The sequence below is a fragment of the Procambarus clarkii genome, chromosome 51, assembly GCF_040958095.1.
Source record: "Procambarus clarkii isolate CNS0578487 chromosome 51, FALCON_Pclarkii_2.0, whole genome shotgun sequence".
NCBI lineage: Eukaryota > Metazoa > Arthropoda > Malacostraca > Decapoda > Cambaridae > Procambarus > Procambarus clarkii.
This window is the reverse complement of record NC_091200.1, coordinates 18,322,098-18,339,366: the sequence shown is the minus strand read 5'-3', so window position 1 is coordinate 18,339,366 and position 17,269 is coordinate 18,322,098. Positions and strand designations below refer to the sequence as shown.

Here is a 17,269-nt window from a genome sequence, read left to right as displayed (position 1 = left end):
TTTTAGTATTAAAAAAATTAACAAAGTGTGTGTGTAATTAACAAAGTATATGTAATAATATGGTAACCTAGGATTAATTTTTAGTAACCGCACAGTATATTTAATGACTATACGTTAGAAAAGATGTACGTTTTTAAGGTTATAGATCAATAGAAAACGTAACCTTTGGCCTCTAAAATGCATGGTAAATTTGTGAACCTTATTTCAAGGAAACAAATGGCGTCTTTGATGCAGAGAAATACGGTAATGTAGTGTATGATTTGCTAATTCCAATTACCTGTGTAAAGTGTGATTTGTAAATTTGGTGATTTGTTGCAGGTTGTTAAGATCATGCAAGAAATTTACTTATTCTTGTAAGAATAAGTAAATTTACTTATTATTGCAAGTACTTAAAATGCGTACTTGCCTGGGTGCTGTTTCTGACCTGATCTCGTACACTTTTATTGTGATTCCTTTTAAACTGTTATTGCTGATCGTGACTAGAAAGAGGGAAAACTAAACTTCTTATTATTCTTTTGTTCGGCTGTTATTTAGTGTGAATACAATAATAAATATCTTATACAGCTGTATAAAAAGCAAAACTTAGGGATGTGTACAATTTAAATAAATAAAGGCATTACATCACTTCATGCCTTATCTGATCACCTGTAATATATCACTAGCCTATATTACAAACTGAAATTTTTTATCAGTTTTTTTATTGATTCTTAATCAATAAAATTGAGAAAAAGTTTCGTTGGAACCTAAACATTTTTTCGAGCATGCGGTTTATCACCATTGAAGTTCACTTTCTTATTTGCTATACAATTGAATTTCTATGTCGAGGGTCCCCCGAAAATGAAGTGCCCCAGGCGACCCCCCCCCCACCAGGTCTAAATCCGGTCCTAGGTAGAGGTGATTATGGGGGGGGGGGGGTTGGATTTAAGTGGGGAATGGGGGGGGGATGTTGGGTTTAAGTTGTGATTGGGGGGGGGGGTCAAAGGTAGAGGAGATTGGACAAGAAGTAGAGAGTTATGCAGGGCAAGTCGACCTTCTGTCCTCTCTCCTTGTCGACGGCTCGCTGCTGGTTGCTCACTTCGCATTTATTTCCCGCCAGCACCTTCACCACCTCCGGCGAGGCATTCTGTAACAAATCATATTTTCAAATGATAGAATATATATTTATATGCATGAATAGTTACGCAAGAAAAACATATACTAATGTAAGATGGAAACACAACGCAAGATTCACCTCTTCAATGTTTCTTAACCAGTAAGAGAGGTGGTTGAAGGAGTCGAGGTTGGTGACGTCATAGACGAGAACGATGCCTTGGGCCCCGCGGTAGTAAGCGGTCGTCAGGGTCCTGAACCGCTCCTCCCCCGCCGTGTCCCTGCAATCACAAATATTCACACATTAATCATGCTACTTATTCGTCTTGCTGGCATTAGTTTCCAACTTTAGGGGGGGCCCCGGCCCCACCCCCTCGGTTATCAGTTGTCTACGATAAAGACTCCCAAGCCTATATGTGTTATGAATATAGAAAGCCTCGACTTACTATCTTAGTTTGCGACCTTGCGATGATTTCGGGGCTTAGCGTCCCTGTGGCCCGGTCCTTGACCAGGCCTCCTCGTTGCTGGACTGGTCAAGCAGGTGTACTATTGGTGCATCGATAAAATACTTATATTCCTCTTACTCATTCGGGTTTCGAGTTATCACCCGTTTCATCTTACAGTTCCACTTGGTACTGTTTCTGGTAATCTGGTATAATGTGATCATATTACTAGGAGAGCAAATTTCACGGTTTTCCAATTTAACTTTTTGTAAATGAACAAATCCACAAGGGCCGTAACAAGGATTCGAACCTGCGTCCGGGAGCATCCCAGACACTGCCTTAATTGAATGAGCTACGACAGAGTTAAAAAGAGAAACCGAAGTTCTACTGAACTTACTGGATCCCGTAGCCTCTCCGAGACACAAACCAGGGTTTTAAACAACTCCCCCCCTGCACCCGAGCTATGTCAATAGGCCGTTCTCCCTCTTCGCCATTATATCATTACACACAGAAATCACACTAACGTGATGCATCAAATGAACAAATCGAATCCTCGTCACGGCCCTTGTGGATTGGTTCTGTTGATCATATCAGTTTTCCTGGTACTCTTATTTGCCGTTATTTTATCTCCTAAATTATGTCTCCCAAGCATGATTAAGTTCAGCTCTTTCAGACATTTCTCATAGCTTAATCCTCGCAGTTCTTGTACAAGCCTAGTTACATACCTCTGGACTTTTTATGAGTTTGGCTTTTGTCTGTCTGTCTGTCTGTCTGTCTGTCTGTCTGTCTGTCTGTCTGTCTGTCCGTCTCTTTCTCTTTACCTACCATATTTGTAACTTGATAGGTACGCCGTCCAGGTTGACTATTTTTTGCTTGAAGTCGATTCCTGTAAAAAAAAAAATAAAGTAACTTGAGACACGCAAATGAATCGGTTCTTGACTCAGAAGGAACCTTATATTTAGTAATAGTATTCAAAATAACAATGACATTAGAATGCATTAGGGTTATCGAACAGTGGTTTCCCATTCTTTATTTTAATTTAATTTTTATACGGGTAGGTACCAGGAATAGATGACTTTTAATACCTGTTACGAAGCTTCAAGCTTTCCGTTCATATAGCTAATTTCAAGCCTTCCGCTACTAATTTTGCCTGTGACACAACCCACCTATTGGGGGTGTGTGTCGGGAGAGAGAGAGAGAGAGAGAGAGAGAGAGAGAGAGAGAGAGAGAGAGAGAGAGAGAGAGAGAGAGAGAGAGAGAGAGAGAGAGAGAGAGAGAGAGAGAGAGAAAAATGTGTGTACTCACCTAATTGTGCTTGCGGGGGTTGAGCTCTGGCTCTTTGATCCCGCCTCTCAACCGTCAATCAACTGATGTACAGATTCCTGAGCCTACTGGGTTCTGTCATATCTACATTTGAAACTGTGTATGGAGTCAGCCTCCACCACATCACTTCCTAGTGCATTCCATTTACTAACTACTCTGACACTGAAAAAGTTCTTTCTAATGTCTCTGTGGCTCATTTGGGTACTCAGCTTCCACGTGTGTCCCCTTGTGCGTGTGCCACCTATGTTAAATAATCCATCCTTGTCCACCCTGTCAATTCCCCTGAGAATTTTGTATGTGGTGATCATGTCTCCCCTAGCTCTTCTGTCTTCCAGCGACGTGAGATGCAGTTCACGTAGTCTGTCCTCATAACTCATGCCTCTTAGTTCTGGGACTAGCCTAGTGGCATACCTCTGAACTTTTTCCAGCTTCGTCTTGTGCTTGACTAGATGTGTGTGTGTGTGTGTGTGTGTGTGTTGACCCTTGACCATGAAGCCTAGACCCTCGACCACTAAGCCTAGACTCTCGACCACTAAGCCTAGACCCTCGACCACGAAGCCTAGACCTTCGACCACTAGGCCTAGACCCTCGACCACGAAGCCTAGACCCTCGACCACGAAGCCTAGACCCTCGACCACTAAGCCTAGACCCTCGACCACGAAGCCTAGACCCTCGACCACTAAGCCTAGACCCTCGACCACGAAGCCTAGACCCTCGACCACTAAGCCTAGACCCTCGACCACTAAGCCTAGACCCTCGACCACCACGAAGCCTAGACCCTCGACCACGAAGCCTAGACCCCCGCCCCTCTTCAACCTGGCACTTGTGGATCTCCAGCCACGGTCCTTGAAGATCTGACCGGTGAATTTACAGGCAATTGTCTAGAACATCCATATGTTACAGAGAGGAAAAAAAAGAACACACAGAAGGATAGTCGGACAAGACAAATGCGCTCGACAAATCGGCACTCCAGAACAATGGTGAGCAGGATTTAGCTGTGGTCGATAGCTGTGCTGTTCTCGTGGCGCCACCACTAGTGTCTGGTGGGTGCCCCCGGCCGCACCCTCTGTACATTTCCTCTGCCCGTGGCACTCCCACGCTGGAGGGCGGTAGAAATAGCCTAAGCTACTCTATCCCTTTGAGATGTATTTCTTTCTTGTCTCAATAAACATACTTGAACTCGTGGGATCGGATGCGCCCAACGGGACAATATGCCACTTTCGCGAGCCGCTTCCATTTTCTAGTACGATAATTTTTGACCTGATGTAACGCATACGAGCGAAATGCGACGTTCTTCATAGGAGGACAAGTTGCGACCTCTCGCCGTGTCCATCGGTCTCATGTCTCCCTGATACGGGAGGAATCTGTCTTCAGGTTAGGCTCGCCCAACTTGTGGCCAACCATACTGACGCACGCATATATTTTAACGTACTGTGCATTCAAAATAGGTATTTTTCGCAAGTGTAAATTAGTATTCGTATGTATATATATATTGGAATTGTATACAATGTTAGGTATAGGTAAGGTTAGGCATTTACGTTATGTTGGAAATTATATATTTTTGCGACGCATTCATAAATTTCAACGTACTTGATTCATATTCTGGATATATCCCTATACAAATTAATATTATATTATAATATTTACATTTGGTGTACGGTTAGATCTAAATCAGCTTAGGGTAGATGTTTAGGTTCTGTTGGCAATTATATGCATTTGCAGTAAGTAGGTGAAGCTTTTACAGAGCTGCGATTCGAACAGTGGTCGCCAATGAAGAAATGTTTGAACGTTATCGTTTGTGACTGTATGTAAACCGTTTTTTAATCATAAACACGGGGTTTGCTGGCTGGATTATTTATATTTGTTATACGTGGGTGAAGCATTTATCGAGTTGTGAGTCGTGTGTGTTGTGTTTTTCATTCACAAACAGGATGTTTAGCGGTTGATGTAACGATCATGTCCGCCCGTTCTCATCAACAAAAGCCAAATGCTCGTTAATCCAGCTGCCTAACCCCCTGTTAATGAATGAAAACGGTTTACACACGACTCAACGGATGACGCTAGAACATCTCTCTAACAGTGCTTCGCTGACGACCTCTGTTCGAGTCGCAATTCTGCAAATGCTTCACCAACGTATTTCAAATACAAATAATCGTCAACATAGCCTAAATACCTATTCTAACTATACATTGAACTTTAATATATTATAATATAAATTTGATAATAAAACAAGCTCAGTCGTAAAACTGAGTCGTAGCTCAGTCGATTAAGGCAGTGTCTAGGATGCTCCCGGACGCAGGTTCGAATCCTCGTCACGGCCCTTGTGGATTTGTTTATGAAAACAAGCCTATTTTTAATACACAACATGTTAAAACTGATGAATGCTACTTGGGAGACAGGCCGCTGCTTTAACGAGCCTGGCCTAAGGACGGGTTGATCATTTGGCCTTTGTTTATGAGGACGGACGGGCTGCGCAGAGACACCTTGTGCGTTCTTCGATTGTCCCAGAGTTCACTGGACGCTTGACGCCTTATCGTCTCGGACTTGAGGGTCACTGAGTGTCGTCAGTCTTCCAGGGTCGTATTTAAATTTAAATTTAAATTTTGCCCCGAGGGGCGAGTTTATTGGGCAGCGCCACTCATCTTGTGAGTGGACACACCGCCATAGCAGCATGCACAACACTCCCCAATAGGAAGAAAACCCGCTGGGTTGTTCATCCTGTCACTTGTACCCAGCTGGGATCCAGGGTCGTAGTCCGGTGTTCGCTTCCCCCTGGAGACGCCAGGGAAAGCCAAATATCTTAAGTGTGTTTTTCTGCCGTAAGATACAGTACTTTTCCGGCAACAGGCTACCTGTACATAGCCGCAAGCCATACACGGCAAGGCCGAGTCACATCCGGCTATTATATTGACGTTTAGGGGGGTAGAAATAGCCTAAGCTACTCTATCCCTTTGAGATGTATTTTTATTGTCTCAATAAACGTATTTGAAATTGTATTGTCGTGGCCACAAAATGAGTAACTTGTGTGTGTCCGTCTACCCTGTGCCAGATTATCAGTTGATCTATTAGGCACAGTACCTAGGGCCTACGAGCTAGTGGGGTCCTACTAAATATAAAACGAGAACTTTTCTTCCCCCGTTTTCTACAGGATATTATTAAACTTATATTATTATATATTATATAATATTATTATTATACAGTAAATAAATTGAAAAAATACCTCGATTTTACTTAATCCTGTTAACATTTATATTGATTATTTTCTACTAAGCATATTCTGACCATAGATAAAAGCAAAATAGTAGAAAAAACTTGTTTCAAAGAGTACATATTTTTTTCAGTCTAATTCATATTTATATTAGTTTGTGTTATTTAATACATATGATGTCAAATTTGGCCTCGCATCTTTGAGGGGCCAAACGCCTACGAAATTCTTAATCCGGTCCTGCCTTTACTAGTCCATCATCTCGTGGATTTATCCATCAACCAGCTAACCCATCCTCCAGCCAAAGCTATAAGTTAAACACTAGCTTGTATATAGATTAATTAGTATTTGATTTATACCGCAGACAAAAACTTACAAGGTGAATATTTCATCCCGGTATTTTTATATACACAATAATATATACACATTTGATTATAATTTATTGGGTAATATTAGGGCGGAGGTCAATCGTGACACCTGCTAAAGTCTTCCTATCGACCATACGGCTGCAGAATTTTTTTTAATTTATTTTGTACTTATGCTAATATTAAGACGTAATTAGTAAATTTTCATGCTGCAGTATGGTGGCCATAACAGCTTAGTGTGTCCCAGCAGGTGAAGAGGCACCTCCTAGCAATCCAGTTTATCCCAGTTAGTTAGAAGACCCGTGGCGCGCTCCCTAGTAGCTTAGCTTCTCCCAATGGGGAAAGAAACCTGTTGTGATTCCCCCCTAGCATGTTGCTACTGGTACGGATTTGCGTGGTATGTCCTCCCTACCAGCCTAACTTGTCAAAGCACAGGAGGAGGCTCGTGGCGTGTCCTGGCAGCCTAGCTCATCTCAGTAGGCAAGGAGACCCATGGCGTGTCCTAGGAGCCTAGCTCGTCTCAGCAGGCAAGGAGACCCGTGGCGTGTCCCGTCTGACTCAGTACCACGAATCATGCACAGCAAATATAACTTTTTAGTTTTATAAAACTCTGGCATTCAATGTTTCACTTGCTAAGTAAGTTGGTTTCTTCAATTTCAGCAATGAAACTAAAGATTGTGAGATGGTGGTTCATGGAGGCCGAGTGAGTGTTGCCCAATCAATAGACATAGAGGAAGAATATTTTTGATTGGATGGCTGGCGTCGGGCACCGCGCCACAGACACACTGGCGACAGCTCAATGACTCCTTTTAACTCCACCAACAGTTCACAATCTCCACAGCACCCACCACCACCACTAACGACCCCCCCCCCACAACCACATCACCTCATAAATCACCACATAGCCTCATATATCACCACATCATACGGAATATTGGACTACTGAGAGGATAAACTGGTTCAGTATCAAGACTGAAATTCAGACGGCAACTGATCCGAGAGAAAACGAATTGGTCCCGGTACAAAGAATCCTTGTATTAAAAAACAGGATTTTATAAACAAAATTTCTTACAGTTGTGGTATATGTTAATAATATGGCAGCCTAATACTTTTATTCGCGTCCCAGTGTCTTACTGTCGGAAAACCCGACACCATTTACTATAATATACACCATTCAATACAATATGCAGATAATAGTGCTGCTCTTTGTAAATAATAAATTGACTCAGAAGACGTGGCAAACTGGAATCTTCCTCTCATAGAAAACGAGATATCATTGCCATGTCGCTATTAAATACACCCGCTAATTCTGTTGGGAAACATTCTTAATACAGCAGTCTTTGGACTGTAAACATCATAAAACCATTTCACTTGAACTAACTTAAATATTAGTACCAATATAAAGTAAATGTGACCTTTCTACCACTTCTTGACATCTGGACAGGAGAACCAGGACGTCAGTGGAGGAGGGGCAGTAGTCAGCCATTGTTAATTTTAACAAGTCACTAGGGCAAATCTAGCTCCGATAATTCTCCCTTGGACCGGGGTTACGGGATTAATAGTGCTCTCGTTATCAACTCCAACTTTGTCTATAATAATAATAGTGTCCCTTCCGATTCCTGTATTATCTAGCTCATTAGAAGCCTTTAATATTTAGATTTAAGATATTTTCCGGTTAGGACACGAGACAGAGACATAACTCAGGTAAATATTCCTGGGTCCTTATCTCATAATCAATAGATTATATTTCCTCTGATGTAGCTGTCATATACATTGGTTTACTGTTATTATTTGTAAGTGCCCTTTGACAGGTGGAACAGAAGAGGAACAAGTATGAACACTAGTAACCTATTACTCCAGTACATGAGTTGGACACCAGCCACACCCACAAAGTGCCTCCACTGGCTTGTTCATCCGTGTTCATACTGGTTGTCTAGGATATAACAACAATAAGATAAGGCCTCCCTATTTTAGTTAATATATATATATATATATATATATATATATATATATATATATATATATATATATATATATATATATATATATATGTAGTCTAATACTGTAGTGAATGTCTGCTAATCAATAATTTTGATTAACGACATATAAACCATAAACCCCCATAATATGTAAGGAAATCGATTTATGGGAATTTTAAGAAATAAAGTCCACTCCATCATACAATTTGTTATCGAAAAATATAAATTAACGTAAACTATAAATTCTATATAAATTAATATAAATTAAATAAATATAAATCTCACAGGTCAATTCCCCACACTTACAGGGAGTCCACTCGCACGTTACCGTCGATGCATATGCCAAACATCTGCATGAGAGGCAGGTCAGAGGAAATTTAGTGCCAAGGCTGAAATTGTAAATCATTCAGCGCCCAATCATGAGAGTCATTAGTTTACTATATTTTTTACCAGAGCGCTTGAGAGATTCCACTGGGATTCGTAACCACAAGTTCATTGGAAAACCAACGTTTCAACTGTAACTATTCCATAGATGAGAATATCCTCTAAACGAATATTGTGGATAGCAAATGCGAAACAATCTTGAAGCCTTCAGAAGCCTAGTTAAGGAGGCGTTCAGATTACCACCAATGTGAAACCAGCAACAGTATGCAGCTCCAGTATCATGTCTTCACCAGATTAAAAAAATTAGATAAAACATATCCGTCGGGTATTGATGGTTTGCTCAACACAAATTCCGGAACTAAATGGAGAGAACTGTGGGTACTGGGTGAGGATATTGGATCTTACATTGCTGGAAAAGAACTGCAACAAAATATAGTCTCCGAGACTAACCAAACTGACGTCCTGCACCACAAAAAACTCTTACATCCACTGTTGTGACCCAAACAGTCACAAGTTTTCCCCGGTCTTCCTCCTCCTCCCCGGTCCCGCACGGGTCGTGCAGTTGTCGGGAGCATAACACAACCTGGTTGAGCTCCCTCTTCCTTAGCGCAAGTCCTGCCGGTGCCTCCTTAATACTGATCCCTGGATCATACTTACTGAACATGCAATACATAAACTGATACACATACACATGGTGTTGAATAACACATCAGAACCCTCATGCCAGAGAGACTGCTTCCTTGTTCATCCGGAACTTTCATAGGTCTTCAGAACAGCATATTCACTAATAACACTGAGAGTGTTAACAAATGAAACAGATGAAACCAGTATGTATTAGACAGCTTAATTTGTTGGTGTACTATTAAACAACTTCTTGCTTTTATCTATGGCCAGAATATATCTAGTATAGAAAATACTCAAGTAGCATATACACTAATAGGATTAAGTATTAAATAAATGGGAAAACGTACCTCGGTATTAATTTAATAATATTCTGTAGTAAAATGAGACGAAAAGTTCTAGTTTTAGTTTTTGTAGGCTCCCCCACTATCTCGTAGACCCTAGGCACTGTGCCTACTGTGCCTAATGGATAATCCGGCACTGGAGAGCAAAGTTTGGAGTGGGCCGAGCGGCAAGAGGTTATGCGGGTCTGGCAGGACGTGGGCAGGGACTAAATCCATCTAAATTGCTGCCACTTGCATCACAGGTCAGTTACTGGAGCACCCCAAGCGCAAGAGGAAGTGGTTTGTGTCTGCTTGTCCGTCTGGCTGGGTGGGTGGAGTTGTGGGGTTCCGTCGGGAAAAGAAGCACGGAAAGCATGCTTCCCTCCTCACACTCACACCCCACACACACAAACACACACGGTAAAGCATTGAAGTGTTAAGTACTTGAGGTAGACTCCATTCATGGATTCAAACCATTGGATGCTAGAATCCAATGGGCTTCGAAATGCGGACATTAGTTGACTGCTGTTCAACAGACTAGACCCAAGAGCTGTGGCTCAATTCCAGTTAGCCCCGAGTGTCTGGCTTCCAACCTTGGACAGACAGACATCCTATTTATAGATATAAATTTAGAATAAGAATCTGTAGATAAATGACAGGAACTAAGAGGGTTCAAAGTCATCACAACAGGCGATCGACAATGAATTGAAAATGGAGTGCCCGTAGCCTGAAGCTCGACCCTGAACACTCATATGTGACCACACAAAATACTAATCACATCAGCATGTACAACATCAGATTATCAGAAGGCCATCACTAAAAGCAACAATTTACCGCCACTCTTCACAACAGAGCCACGTTGCAAGCCTCATGAATTATTGAACACAAACTCGGCTCAAGCGCCCGGATACGCACCCTGTGAATTTTTCAGAGAGGTTACGGCATATTAGGCTTTATAACACGCATAATACGTGAGGCTGTACATGTGTCAGGAAAACTCTGCGGACGTCACTGTTTTTTGACCTGCGGAGCATGGCATGCGCTTTATAATTTTACAATTAAATACTGTACGCATGAAAATATGTAATAATTTCTAATTAACATACAAACAATAAAATTAAGGAGATAAATGGTAAACCACAAGACTTTATATAGCGTTTTGGACTTGGTGTTTATGACGAATTAAAAGTTCTGATAATGAGTTGCATCTGATGACGCAATAATAATAATAACAATGAAATTTATTATTATTATTATTATTATTTGATTAACCATCATGATCTCTACTGCCCAGCAAATTACCGCAAGATAGGCTGACAAACCTATTTGATTACTGCATTAAATGAGGATAATATATTTCAATTTCTGATGCAGTAAAGATATCTGATCAGGTGTGCAAGGCCAGCTGATGCAACAAACAAAAATTGCCAGATAATGAGGTAAACTAACCTGACCTGCTGATTGGGGAAGTAAAGCTGATCAGATGATGCAAAAAGACAAAAACAAAAAAATAATTTTCGTGATTGGGTAAACAAATGTGATCAACTGATGCAGTTAATAAACCTGGTCAGCTGATACGGTAAACAAATTCAATCAGCCGATACTGTAAACAAACCTGACTTGAAGCGGAGTTAACGAATCTCATCATCTGATGACGCAAACATATGTTATATCCACATACCACAAACTAACATAAAGCTAATACACAAGACAACTCCCATGTATGATAACCGAACCGCACATCAGAAGATGAGGAGACGACGACCTTCCCAATCCTACGTATTGGAATACTTAATAGCGTTATTCATCTGACACACGAAACAAATGAGCTCAGTCGACCTTCCCAAGTCCCCCCCCCCCCTCTCTGATCTTACCAATAAAAATCTTTGCACAGAAATATCAACCCCTTTGAATAGTTGGTAGAGCGACGACTATAATTGTTACAGGGTTGTTGTTCGATCCCCCGATGTTCCAAGTGATGGGGCATCGTTCCCGCCCTATTAAACTGGCACTAAGCCACACTGGCTTAGTGCTTTCTTCTGGTAATTACCTTATTATTGGGATCTCTGTTGTCTGCCACGAATATAAATTATTTTAACACAGGATTAACGGCAACATTTACAAGTTAACTGACGGTTTCAAAATAAGGCAGGAAGCAAATTCAGATAAAGACTAAAAATCGCCACAAAATGATCTAGAAAGGCTTTTTGAATGAAAAAAATATTGACATATGAAGCTTAATGCTGAAAACCATTGGGTTCTCAGCTTGGGGAAATAACAATATTGTGTACCAGATGTAATCTAGACAATGGTGATATTGTGAAACCTGAATGCGAAAATGAATTAGGGATCCGTACGGAATAAAGTATGGATTTATTGCGTACATATAGTGGGATTTATATCCAGAAGTGCTAGCAATAAGGGGTCTAATGTTATTCTTCGGCATTATTTTGCACCAGTTAGGCCCCATTTATGCAGCTCTGTTTTGTTCGACAAAGTATAAAATGGACATCAATTCACTTGAACGCGCACGGGGAGGATGACAACGTTAATCCCAGCAATTAGAAAACTCCTTTATGAAGAGATCAATAAAGCTTAATTTACATTCTCCGAAGAGCAAAGGGATGACTTGATTGAAGTATTCAAATGACAAGTATAACATTGGGATATAAATAAGGTTTTAAATATACCAACACAAAATAAAACACAAAACTAGGGCTATTAGATAAGTTTAGTTTCGAGAAAGACCTGAATCAGTATCGTTTAAGAAACAGGGTCGTTGAGTTACGGAACAAATTACCCCGTAACATGACATCTAAACCACACCAGAAAATGAAGAAATGACGACGTTTCGATCCATCTTGGATCATTCTCAAGTCGTGTAGCCGTCTTGAGACGAGTATACACGTCTCGTGTACCTAAAAGGGGTACCACCTCTGGTGCAAGTGTAGGGACCCATAGCCTCGGAGAAGAAAATAATGAGTACTCAGAGAAGACCTTGTGGATCCTCACTGAACACTTTGATATTTTCTTCCCCTACCACCCCTATTCTTTTAGTGTGTGTGTGTATCTCGTGTATGTATAACATGAACATAACTGACATGGGATCACTGGATCGTAACATCTAAGAAAGTAGGTCAGCCTGGGGAGGGACAAGAATCTGGTGATGAGGTAAAGTGCATCATGAGGATCGATGCCTTCAATCCTCTCGTTCATCCTCTTCAGGTCAGTGATCTTCTTACCAAGGACCTCGTCGATGGCATTCCTTCCAAGAGGAGCACCTAGAAGTGTGCTGTCCTCAGGGTTGGTTATGTGAATATCAGGCAAAACAACCTTTATTTGTTCTATTATGTTCTGGTTGGTGGAGGTTATTTCACACTTGGAAGAGTTCAGGGTGAGGCCTATATATATATATATATATATATATATATATATATATATATATATATATATATATATATATATATATATATATATATATATATATATATATATATATGTCGTACCTAGTAGCTAGAACACACTTCTCGGCCTACTATGCTAGGCTCGATTTGCCTAATAGGCCGAGTGATTTTCTTTATTTTCAATAAATTGTTTCCATTTGGTTTATTTTAAATATTTTTATTATATTATATTAAGAACATAAATTATTGATTTAGTTATGTTAGTTTAGGTTAGGTTAAGATAGGTTAGGTTAGGTTAGGTAGGGTAGGTTGCGTTCAGTCATATATCTCTGTTAGTTGTAACTCAAATTAAAAAAAAAATAACTCATACATAATGAAATGAATAGCTTTATCATTTCATAAGAAAAAATATTAAATATTGAAATTCTGGAAAACTTGGCTTATTAGGCAAATCGGCCCTTGCATAGTTGGCCAAGAACTGCGTTCTGGCTACTAGGTACGACATATATATATATATATATATATATATATATATATATATATATATATATATATATATATATATATATATATATATATATGCATTACAATAAATAAGTATTTTGGTTCCAATATACAAAACTTTTATTGCAATATATGCCGTCATCTATTTTGGTGATTGCAATATTTTATAATTTGGTGGCAGCAAAACAACATTCTGGTTGCACCATCAAAGTTCTGTTACATAACAATATAATTCACAATTTCAGTCTAGATTTAAATCAAGAACAGGTGACATTTAATATTATAAAAATCAAGCACAACTGCTGATTTTTATAAACTAAATTTCGCTTTTCTAATTAAATTCCAAACGAACTTATGTAGGAAATTTTACCTATAACGATGACAAAGATTGCACATTTACATTCTAAAACTGTTCGCACTGAAATGGAATAACTTTTAAAATCCATTAAAACAGCCTAATTAAACTAATCAGGGTGATTAGTTTAACAGAAATTAGGACTACATTCCCCGTACATTCGTCTGTATGGTGTTAATCTCTAGGAACTTAGGGGCCAGATTCACGAAAGCTCTTACGCAAGTACTTACGAACCTCTACATCTTTTCTCAATCTTTGGCGGCTTTGTTTACAGTTATTAAACAGTTAATGAGCTCCGAAGCACCAGGAGGCTGTTTATAACAATAACAACAGTTGAATGGGAAGTTTTCATGCTTGTAAACTGTTTAATAAATGTAACCAAAGCCGTCAAAGATTGAGGAAAGATGTACACGTTCGTAAGTGCTAGCGTAAGTGTTTTCGTGAATCTGGCCCTAGATAGGCTCTGTTTCCATTTTTGAACACCAAATAAAAATGCATTTGTGAACGGGTTATTAACACTAATATTTTAATGATTGGTGTACAATAAGTTGAAGAAAATTTTATTCCAGTTTGTCTAGTTTAAAATCTCAAGACAATATGCCTGAATGTAATTTGGGAAAGTTAGTCCTTCAGTTGAGAAGATTTTGTCCCACGTCACCTGTGATTGGCCAAACTCGTCAGGAGCTGCAGTTCGCTGGCTCTCTGGAGACAGGTTGCAGCTGCGCGATAATGCACTGAGGCGTAAGATATCCAAGAGACACTAGGATGGCAGGCGTAAGATGATACCCAGCAGAATATATTGAAAATACTAAAGTATGTGTGTGTGTGTGTGTTTGAAGACAGGCAATAGCCTGCAATATTCCGTAGACAAGGCCGAGTACAACAACAAATGCCGTATCTCGTAAATATTTCAACGAATATAGTGTTTGTGACAAAGGTACTCGCAATGCGATAACATTCATCGACGCACGATATTCCGGAAACAAAAAAACAGCGGGAGAAAAATACTGGCAAGATTGTACACTATTGTAGAGAGAAGCATCCTGCTAGGTTCACCCTGGCCTCTCTAGCCAAGGGCTAGGATGGTGTCTTGGCTCTCACTCATCCAGTTACTGACCAGACCCACCTGCGGTTACCATTACTAATCAAATGAGAGCACTCAGCATCCACATCACGTTAAGCCAGCACTATAAGGAAACGAAGTCCATTGAGAAGAGATGATCATCAGACAATCTGCTGATTGTAAAATGAATTACAATTGTTACAACAATTTTATATAAGGAATTTGACGGAATGACACAAAATGGTAGGACTGACCGCGGTGCGGGGATTTGGTGATTGACCCTTCCTGGTTACTGGCAAAAGTTAGCTGGAAGTGTGAGTGGTGTGGCTGAGAGAGGCACTTGACCGCTTACTCCACCACACACACACACACACACACACACACACACACACACACACACACACACACACAGACACACACACACACACACACACACACACACTCCATACACAGTTTCAAGTGTAGATATGATAGAGCCCAGTAGGCTCAGGAACCTGTACATCAGTTGATTGACGGTTGAGAGGCGGGACCAAAGAGCCAGAGCTCAACCCCCGCAAACACAACTAGGTGAGAGCACACTCTCACTCTTTCGTTAAGCCTCTCACCGTTTACTGCATTTTTTTTCTCTCTCTCTCCCTCTCCCTCTCAGCCAATCAACCTAAAAGGTTGAGGAAGAGAGCATGAGAGTGCGGGCTTAGCTTTGATAGTAATACATGGCAACAGTGTGTCCCTGGGCTTTGCTGGAGCGGTTAACTTACTACACCCAAATGTAATTGCTGAGTACATTGTGTGTGTGTGTGTGTGTGTGTGTGTGTGTGTGTGTGTGTGTGTGTGTGTGTGTGTGTGTTTGTGTGTGTGAGTGTGTGTGTGTGCTCACCTATTTGTGCTTGCGGGGGTTGAGCTTTGGCTCTTTGGTCCCGCCTCTCAACTGTCAATCAACTGGTGTAGAGGTTCCTGAGCCTACTGGGCTCTATCATATCTACATTTGAAACTGTGTATGGAGTCAGCCTCCACCACATCACTGCCTAATGCATTCCATTTACTAACTACTCAGACACCGAAAAGGATCTTTCTAATGTCTCTATGGCTTTCTAACCAACCTATTTTCCACGTCTGTGTTCCACGGCAGAAACACAGCCGTGGAAATATGAAGCGCTTGGGCAACATTTCCTTCACCTGATGTCGCTATTCACCTAGCATTAAATACAGACTCCAACACTGAGAATGTTCACTTACTGGTCTAGTATTGTGTTACTGAGAAATCAAACAAAATTAATTATCATATTATACCATTGTTGCATTACATGATAGATCTTGGGTGCAAGTTCAATATATCAAGTATTTCAATACGCAGACAATCTTTACAGTTTCAACATGTCTCAAGCCAGAGGGTCGGAAGTCAGTCAGACAGTATGGGACATCCTACAATATATTCTTCAAAGGAACACATATTTTTCTCTGTCTACGAGAGGAGGCGCACAGAAACCTTGCCACCTGCTTCATGCAGAGAGACGGAATATGGCGCTGCAAGGCTCTTCCCAGGTATCTCATTCGGTCTTGAGGAAAATCCATATTTCTATATTCGCCATCTTGGCCAGGGTGCAGTCCTGGGGCGTGTCTTAATCAATTATAGGGAGCAAGGCTGGTGTAGCAAGAGGCAGCTGGAGTAAGGAGAGGTGAGGGACAGGTGTGTGCTGGAGGAGGAAGGGACAGGTGTGTTGGAGTAGTGAGAGGTGAGAGACAGGTGTCTTGAAGGAGGGAGAGGTGAGGGACGAACGTGTTGGATGGGATGAGGAGAGTCGACGAGAAGTATAATTAGTTAAAAAAAAGGTAAAAAAGATAGGAGGTTGGAGGTAGGGGAAGATAACTAGAAGAAGCAAAGGAGAGCTGGAAGAGATGAACAAGTAGGGAAGTAGGAACGAGAGAGAGAGAGAGAGAGAGAGAGAGAGAGAGAGAGAGAGAGAGAGAGAGAGAAAGGGTGGGGATGGGATGTCACTGTGAGGTCAAGCAGTGACCGACCCCTGATTATCTCTACGTATGCATCTAAAGTATACAAAATGGGCTACTAATCCCCATAAACGTTGCCCTTGTGACCAGGATGGGGCTCTTCGTCTGCCACAGTGTGGCCAGTCTGTTCGAGGCAATCAGATATACCTGTGACCTGAACGAGCGGCGCCTCTTCAGTGACAGCGAGTCCATGAGCCTCAGCCG

At 40.9% G+C, this 17,269-nt stretch overlaps 1 protein-coding gene across 1 annotated transcript in view; it reads right to left on the bottom strand.

The window, feature by feature from the left end:
- Positions 1-17,269, bottom strand: part of RabX4 (RAS oncogene family member RabX4) — a 43,887-nt gene that overhangs the window by 4,161 nt on the left and 22,457 nt on the right. The window contains exons 2-4 of the mRNA XM_045768905.2: positions 2,358-2,418; positions 1,232-1,370; positions 1,031-1,123 (exon numbers count right to left, since the gene is read on the bottom strand). Of these exons, the coding sequence (XP_045624861.1) occupies positions 1,031-1,123; positions 1,232-1,370; positions 2,358-2,418 (293 nt within the window). The remainder of the gene's footprint in view (positions 1-1,030; positions 1,124-1,231; positions 1,371-2,357; positions 2,419-17,269) is intronic.